The sequence below is a fragment of the Arvicanthis niloticus genome, chromosome 13 (genome assembly GCF_011762505.2).
Source record: "Arvicanthis niloticus isolate mArvNil1 chromosome 13, mArvNil1.pat.X, whole genome shotgun sequence".
Classification (NCBI taxonomy): Eukaryota; Metazoa; Chordata; class Mammalia; order Rodentia; family Muridae; genus Arvicanthis; species Arvicanthis niloticus.
This window is the reverse complement of record NC_047670.1, coordinates 77738805-77747047: the sequence shown is the minus strand read 5'-3', so window position 1 is coordinate 77747047 and position 8243 is coordinate 77738805. Positions and strand designations below refer to the sequence as shown.

Here is an 8243-nt window from a genome sequence, read left to right as displayed (position 1 = left end):
ATAAACATAATTTACCTCTGGAGCTGTGCCCTTCCTTTTTTCCAGACCCTGAAACCTGCCCTCGCTTGAAGAAGTTCTTGATAACATCTTTCCACACCTACCCCTTACCCAGAATTCTAGGATACCTGGAAGCCGGACCGCGGGTGGATTAGGACAGAGACCCACCCGTGTCTGGCTCCTTAGCTCGAGGGGCAGGGACCCGCGCAACCGCCAGCGCAGCCACGACGGGGTTAAGGCTCGGGACTGGGGGAGGAGGGGGCCGGGAGGGACGGTGACGAGCCAATCCGCAGCAACACAGTCCCCAAGCGGAGCAGGGCGCGCCTAGCCAGGAGCTGCGAGCCGAGTGCCGGGCTGGGGCCGGGGCCGGAGCGCAGCGGAGAGGGAGCGCGCCCGCCCCAGCCCGAGGTCCCCTGCCGCCGGGCCGGGCGCCATGGAGCCCGACAACAGCCCACGGAAGATCCAGTTTACGGTGCCGCTGCTGGAGCCGCACCTGGACCCGGAGGCGGCCGAGCAGGTACAGACAGGGCGGGGCAGCGGGACTCGACGAAGGACTGGGAACCTGGCCGTGGGACCTGAATCCCTGCCTCGCCCCAGCGCCGCGCAGCACCTCTTCGGGAACACACTCTCCCAGTTTATGGGGGTCTCCATACCCTCCCCCAACAGCAGAGCCACGCCTCGTCACCAGTACGGGTCCCTATGCCGGGTGTCTCCAAGAGCGTCGTCCACTCCCTGCCCAACCATGGGGACACGACCCATCCTCCGCCACTAGTGACCGTACATCCCCTCAAACCCAGTCAACCCCCAGAGTTTCCCGGCTAGGCATCGCTGAGCTGAAGGGTACCGCCGGGAAGGTGCGCAGGGCGGGGGGGCGACGAGTGGGCAGAAGAGACAGGTCTCCTCCCCTCCGAGTCATTTGCACCTGGGCTTTGAGTGTAGCACCCAAAGGGATGAGGACAGCTATAAAGGAGCTTTGGGGCGAGGGCGGGGAGGGGGGGTGTCTGCAAGCTGATGTTCCCTTCTGCAAGTCGGAGCACGTGGGACCTGGGTATAACTCTGCCCTATGGAGTAGGGAGTGGGGGGTGAGATGCGGGGCGCAGTGCGGCGGCGTACTGGAGCGTCTGGGCCTGGGGTCCAAGCTTAGCCACGAGCAAGCCACCAAGAAAGCTTGGCTCACCGGGTGGGAGTGCAGGGCCCTGGCCCAGCCTCCTGGCCTGGCCTATTTTTAGCTCTGAGCAGCCTGGCAGAGGCGGCAGTGTGTGAGTGAGCAGTGTGTGTCAGCGTCAGTGAGCGTATGGAAGGGGCTAGTACTATCTGCAGCCCGTCTTCTTTTGCATTCCCTGGCATGTGGAGACAATCAGTCCCCAAGAGCATCCAGCTCCCCAGGACTCCTGCCCCCAGCCACTCACTGTCAACCTCTCCACCTGAAAGAATCAGACCTCTGGGGATGGGCAGGAAAAAAGAGGTTTCCACGTTGCTAGAGCTGATTCATAGAATTGGATGAGGATGAAAAGGGACCCAGCAGGTGTGCTCTTTGAAACTTCTGCTTCTCAGATCCAGGGAGAGCCAGGTACCCCGGCTTCTCCTTTCCCTACCTGGGGACCAAGGGACTGGAGAGGGTGTGTTGAGACCTCACACACCTGAGATGAGGAGAATGAGGAACGTTTCTGTGGGCTCAAGAAATATGCCTATGCTCAGAGACAGCAGATTGGCTATGATGACTTTTGAACTAGGAAAGCAGGCCCAGTCGGAGTCAGAGGTTGAGACCTGCCTGCCACTGGCAGGCAAGACCTGACACCTGCTTCTGTTTGGTGTTGAAGGGGGATGGAGGAGGGCAGGCCAGCTGATTCACAGAGCTGGAAACAAGGGAGCACATGGGGGCACATGGCAGTGTTGGGGAGCCAAAGTGAGAATAAAGCTGGGATACTGCTCTTTTCTAATCTTCAGAAATACTTGGGCCTGAAAGTTTGCCCCAGTCCTTCCTGCTGTTACCAAGCCTGTAGGCAAAAGCTCCAAGCTTAACAGGAGCTCCTACCCCAACTTCCATGGGGTGGGAGTGGGAGGGTGAAAAAAGAGTGGGAAGCTAAGTGTACAGCAGAGAGTGGGGGCTGCCCTCCACCACAACCTTCATATGTCCTTGAGAGCTAGGTGAGGTAGGGGCAGAAACAGAAAAGAGCCATCTCTCTTGGGATCCAGAGAGTCTGGCTCCTGCCTCTTGCCTCTTGCCTCTTTGCCTCCTGCCTCCTGCCTCCTGCCTCCTGCCTCCTCCTGCCTCCTCCTGCCTCCTCCTGCCTCCTCCTGCCTCCTCCTGCCTCCTCCTGCCTCCTCCTGCCTCCTCCTGCCTCCTCCTGCCTCCTCCTGCCTCCTCCTGCCTCCTCCTGCCTCCTCCTGCCTCCTCCTGCCTCCTCCTGCCTCCTCCTGCCTCCTCCTGCCTCCTGCCTCCTGCCTCCTGCCTCCTGCCTCCTGCCTCCTGCCTCCTGCCAACACCTAACAACTCAGAGTGCTTCAAATCCCTGTCTGTGGTAGGGGGTGAGGGCTCTATTAAGTAAGATAAGTAAGGGCCTGTCCAACCTCAGAGTCCTGCTGACCTTCGGTCATGGGATCCTTGGGTTCCCAATACATCAAGCCACTAATCCTCCTTCCATAGTCTCAGTCACTTCCACTCCTCTCCAGTGACCACCCCACTCCCCACAACCACCCCCCCAAAAAGAAAGAAGGGGTCAAACCCTACCAAAGGGGTGGTCTCACATACATGAAGCAACAAAGTATCTTGTACCAGGAACAGCCAGAGACATTTCACATTTAATATTCACACACACACACACACAGAGGAATCTGGCTCTGCTGGGACCTTGAAATGTCACTAAAAGCAGATGCCACTAGTTTCCCCTGAAGCAAGAAGTCACTCCGTTCCATTCGTGCTGTTTCTTTCTTTGGAAAGAGCCCCCTCTGTGGCTCAAACAACCCCTCCTACTATCCCCACTTTCTAGTCACCTCCAGCCACCACTGCCAGTGGTGATGATGCCAAGAGACAGATATGAACAGATCTGAATCTGATCAGTTGGGTCCTGACTGGACCCTGCTTCCCTAGGACTGCTAGCTTCACCTACTCACAGCCCTGAAAGAGCAGAAGGAGCTCCACCTGTGTGGGGCCACTCTCTTCCAAACCTTCCCCAGAAAAGGGAAAAACTACACATCCCAAAAGTCTGTAGAATTCAGCAACTATTGGCTTAACAGATAGCAGGACAAGAAGAAAACCAGCAGCAGAAAGGGGGATCAGTTGGAACTCTAGCCATAGATCAGCTTCATATGCTCATTTCCCCTGGGGCTGGCCAGGATTCCATCCAGAACCCCTCCTCAGGTCCTGTTCACTATTGGGACCACTTCCCCTATTCCCTGACCAATTAAAAAGCCATTGTGTCTGAGGCTAGTGAAACCTTACAGTATTGAGGGACTGTGGTGGCCAGAGAAGTGGTGCACTCAGCCCTTCCTTCATGGTGGTTGAACCTGAGGGAAGCCTTCTGCAGACAGGTACACAGAGGGTTAATGTCTGCTTCTGGGGTAGAATGGAGGCTGAGGGAAAGCCCTCTAACCTCTCATGTTATTTCTGACCATTGATCCAGGATGGACAGAAGGACAAAGGCCAGAAATCAATGTGCAGAGTGGACAGAGTTTCTGAAAGGAGAGCTGGAGAGGACAAGGATAGGGCGCAGAGGCAGGACAAGGAAAGGACTATGTAGACAGCCTGGGTAGTGTCTCCAAGAACAGCTCACCCCAAAAGAAAAGAATGGGCCAACGGTACTCCAGAGTTACCAGACACCTTTTGAGGGATGTGCAGAGTCTGCCTGGGAGGTATTCCTAGAAAACTTGACCTCTTATTCTTCCTCCCCTAACCCAGATTCGGAGGCGCCGCCCCACCCCTGCCACACTTGTGCTAACCAGTGACCAGTCGTCCCCAGGTAACCCCTTGTTAGAGGGTTTGAGTGCTAGAAAGGAAGGGCAGACCTCAGTAGCAGAGATCCCCCATGATGGCTCAGCAAGCTTTATTTTGCTTTTAGAAAGATGGAGGTCTGCTAGGAGGGGAGGGGACAACCTGATTCCTATGCCCCCAGGAATTAGGATGGTCAACTTAGTGCAGGTTGCTGTGACAACAGCCTTGTAGGTTTCTCCAGCAACTGAGATGCCATTATCCCCACTCCAAATGCAGTGACAGCTGTGAGGGGGAGAGACTGTCTCCACTATCTAGCATCAGGTCCCCAGAGGGTGAGGTTAGAAACAGCTCAGGGAACAGCTGGAACCCTGGTCACCAGAGTCCCCACCAGGGTCTGGGGATACAACAATGTCTTAGAGAATGTGAGAGGAGCTTGGTAGGTGTAAAGAAGTGACCATGCTGGTCTGAAATTGGGGATGCCAAAGTCTCCAGCTCTCCCCACCCCAACTTTCATAAATGATGCACATCTATGGACCCTGACCAGAACAAGTTTGCTAGTCTCTCTCAAGGAGCCCTGCTCCTGTGAAATCTCAGCACTGGCCTGGGGGTGAAAGAATGACTGGAAGGGAAAAGAGACCTGGATACTGCAGAGGAGGAAAAAATTCAGAAGGACCACACATTTGCCTTCACAAACTTCAGGGCCTGAGGCCAGGATGCAGGCTTAGCCTGGTCACAGGGTCCAGCCTGTTTTGAAAAAGCCAAGCCATAGTACAGGGGAATCCAGAGAGGACAGGGACAGTTCAGGACAGAAGTAACTACTGTGTGCCTTCATCTTAAGTACTCAGGTCTTTAGGAAATCTCTGGGTTTCCTGCTCTTATCACTGTTTTCCCCCCTTTTCCCCCAGAAATAGATGAAGACCGGATCCCCAACCCACTTCTCAAGGTGAGCTGGCCCCTACCATTCAGCCCAGCACTCAAAAGCCAAACTCTCATTCTCCAGATCTGGGGTGAATCTCAGTAAAAGAGAGCACCACTTAGCATATACAGACTCTGAGTTAGCACCCCAGAAACCAAAGCAAAAACCTTGTTCCTCACCAGTAGGGTGATATCCTCTTTGATGTCTTCTTCTATGCACCCCCAAAGGTATGTGGCCCCCCAGTCTCCAAGCTCAGCCTGGTAGAAGCAGCTAAGAAACAAGAATTTTTTCTCACTCCTAAAACCCACCTGCCCTAATCTCTAATCCAAAATCATGCCAAAGCAGAGGAGAAGGGTGGGAAGAGCTGGCATCCATCCAGGTTCTGTGTCCTTCACAGTCCACCTTGTCAATGTCTCCACGGCAACGGAAGAAGATGACAAGGACCACACCCACCATGAAAGGTTTGGCATCCCCTTCCCAATTTTGCCTCTGGCTGAAACTGGAGAGTAGATCTAATAACCCTTTTCAGGGAGTCCTTGGGAGGTTACTGGGTGGGTCTACCTTTATTTGAGTTGCTATGTGAAGGAGGCTCCTGTGGCCTTGATGAAGCTGGTCCCTGGACCAAGCCAGAATACCACCTCCTATGATAAATAGTATATGCAACCTCATCAGCACAGCACATGCAAGGTACTATATTCCGAGTCCAAATTGAGGCTTCTCTCCTGCCCCTAGGGAGACCACAGGTCCTAGTACATTAGGAGTGTCTTCTGCACTGAAAGGCTCTTCCCCTTCATTTGCCTTTGAGAAGACATTATGCTCCTGCCTTCATCTCTCCCTATTGCCCAGGAAATGTTCCTCCATATTTAGAACCCAGTTCATGGGAAATTAAAGCACCCAGAAACATGCACAGACCCAGTGGTGGGACTAGTGAATTTGGGAGACCTCCCACAGGAGATTTTAGGCAGATATATCCAATGTTTCCTCCCTTTCTCTATGTCTCCAGAGCTCCAGACAATGGTTGAACATCACCTAGGGCAACAGAAGCAAGGGGAAGAACCTGAGGGAGCCACTGAGAGCACAGGGAACCAGGAGTCCTGCCCATCTGGGATCCCAGACACAGGCTCAGCGTCAAGGCAAGATGCCTCTGGGACAGCACAAAGTATGTACAATCCTGGGAGGGCACCAGAATGCAGTTCCCCAGCCTTGCAGGAAGACATATTTACCCACTGGGGTACGGGGAGGAGTCACAGCCTGGGAGGGATGGAATAATAGCTAAAAGCCCAGTCAAGGACACGGATATATTCCATACATCACATATTTGACACACTTTGTCTTATCACCTTAGACCCCAGAGATCCTGCTGTGGCTGGAAAAGGAGAGAAAACCCACCAGACTTAGATCAGTACTTGACCCTGTATCGGAGCCAGGACTACAATCCTGCCTCCACCACTGGCCACTTTACCAGCAGAGCTAACGTCTATTTCGATAGAGTTGCTTTGGAGTCTTCCAATGAGTGTGACTCAACACCTGACACGTACAAAGCCTGCCATACAAGGAATGTGGTGCTGGTGGTGCTAACCCATAGCCACATCCCCTTCCCCCAGATGCATTCCAAAATTCAGACCATTTCCAATTGTGTAAAAGTGATACAGTACACACATTTCATGTTACGTAACATGCCCAGCAGAGCATCCTGTAAGTAAGCATACTCTCTTCCTACAGTCCAGTGAGTGATCTCTAACTGGGATAGGTAACAGAATTGCCTCCTATCAGTTCTTGTCATGCTTAGCATCGCTTGAGTTTAAACTCTAATTTTTATTTATTTATTTGTTTGTTTGTTTGCTTGCTTGCTTTTTAGGGTTTGGGGGGTTCCTTTTGTTTTTACTTTTCAATCTCTGGTTACAGGGGGAAAATAGTGAATCTATCATAGTAACTGTGATCAGAGAAACCCCAGATGGCAAGGTAGATCTGCTCCCAATGGGTCTTGGGCCCCTTCTCAGCAGCTACACACCTTTATAAGGGCTGGCTCTCCCTCCACCACCCATTTTCCCTCCCTAGAGCCTGCAGAATCCAACCCCAAGACTCAGGAGCAGTGTGGAATGGAACCCAGCACAGAGGACCCTTCAGCCCACATGCTACCACTGGATTCCCGGGGAGCCAGCTTGGTAAGCCTTTTGGGATGGGCTTTAGGGCCTTCAAAAGAGTGGGCTGTAGGAGCTAGTATTTGGAAACAAATGTGTAGACAAAGGATCCACTTTATTTAGTCAGTAAAAGCTAGCCTTTGTGCTAAGAGATGCCCTCTGACAAAGAGAAGAGGGATTAGGTGACTACAGAAAGGATCAAATGGAAAGTTTGTTGTGTAGACCTCTGGAACAGGTGACAGAAGTAGACTTAATTTTATTTTTTTAATGAAGGGCAGTTGGAACCAAAGTATTATGGGCCTAGAAGAGAATGGGCTCAGACTGAGGTCCACAGCAGGACTGCCTCAGAAGGTGGATAGCTGGGCTGACCAGAAAGAAGAATGAGTCTATGGCCTTTCAGTCACCTCCTCTTTCCTCCCTCGAAACAGGTCTGACAGAAGTTGGCATCCAGGGATCGCCACTGCAGTGTGGAAATTCATGGACACTGGACGTTTCTTAATCTCTTGTTTTTAAAAGCGATAAATTTGGTGTTAGGTCCTTGGTGCTTTTCTTCTTTCCAGCCTGGGGATTCCTTCCTCCCCCAGCTCTTGTCTGCACCCCACAGCCCCCACCCTCAGGACCAACTAAGGAAGGAAATGGGAGACTGACAAAAGTCTAGCCTCTACTAGCATAAAGAAAAATAGGTGTCTGGAAGTAGGGGGTCACCTCAAGGCTTTCCTTTCTTACTGTGGAAAGTTCTGCCCACATAGCAGGGCAACCTACTTGGAGACTGCAGCTCAAAAGCAGGTACCCAGACCAGTGAGGGCTTGCTATAGTGCTATCTGCTGGACATAAATGGGAAGTGCATCTTGTCCCTAGATCCCTGAAATTGTTTGGCCTCCAATTGTGTGGCCACTGTTCCTTGTTCTAACCTAACACAAAGACTGTCAGAAAACACAGTAGCTACAAACCCAAAGGGCCACCCCTCCCATTGTCCCATCTGCTAAGGTCAGGGCAAAACTAACACCGTGCACAAATCTGAGACCATTAGTCTCTGATCCTAGCCAGGCTTCTGCTGCTGATTCTGATTTTCCCAAAGAACTAAAGAGATGAAGGGAGAAGGCAAGCTTCTTTCACCCCCTTTTCTTCAGCAGTACCACACATCTGAAAATAGCACAGACTGGTCAGTGGACTGTGTGCTCCCCCAGATAGGCTTCACTTGAATTCCCCTCCAGCAATCATGGAGGATACCATGGCAGAGTTCTGTCCAGCTTAGAAG

General features: G+C 52.5%; 1 protein-coding gene across 2 annotated transcripts; it reads left to right on the top strand.

Moving 5' to 3' along the window:
• Positions 1-323: 323 nt before the first annotated feature.
• On the top strand, positions 324-7522 carry Ppp1r1a (protein phosphatase 1 regulatory inhibitor subunit 1A). 2 transcript variants are annotated; one of them, XM_034516259.2, is made up of 7 exons: positions 329-514; positions 3896-3956; positions 4834-4871; positions 5242-5305; positions 5848-6003; positions 6903-7009; positions 7414-7522. In XM_034516259.2, exons 1-7 carry the CDS (start codon positions 431-433, stop codon positions 7417-7419), a joined length of 516 nt encoding a protein of 171 aa, XP_034372150.1. In that variant the 5' UTR covers positions 329-430; the 3' UTR covers positions 7420-7522. The 2 variants fall into 2 exon arrangements, with proteins under 2 accessions (XP_076768315.1, XP_034372150.1); XM_076912200.1 differs by lacking the exons at positions 6903-7009; positions 7414-7522 and adding an exon at positions 6750-6896 and having other exon boundaries at positions 324-514.
• Positions 7523-8243: the final 721 nt, after the last annotated feature.

Coding starts and splice junctions, on each gene's coding strand:
- Ppp1r1a (XM_034516259.2), top strand. CDS start 431: ATGGAGCCCGACAACAGCCCACGGAAGATCCAGTTTACGGTGCCGCTG. Junction 3,957..4,833: donor CAGTGACCAGTCGTCCCCAG/GTAACCCCTTGT, acceptor CTTTTCCCCCAG/AAATAGATGAAGACCGGATC. Junction 6,004..6,902: donor TGCCTCTGGGACAGCACAAA/GTATGTACAATC, acceptor TTCCCTCCCTAG/AGCCTGCAGAATCCAACCCC.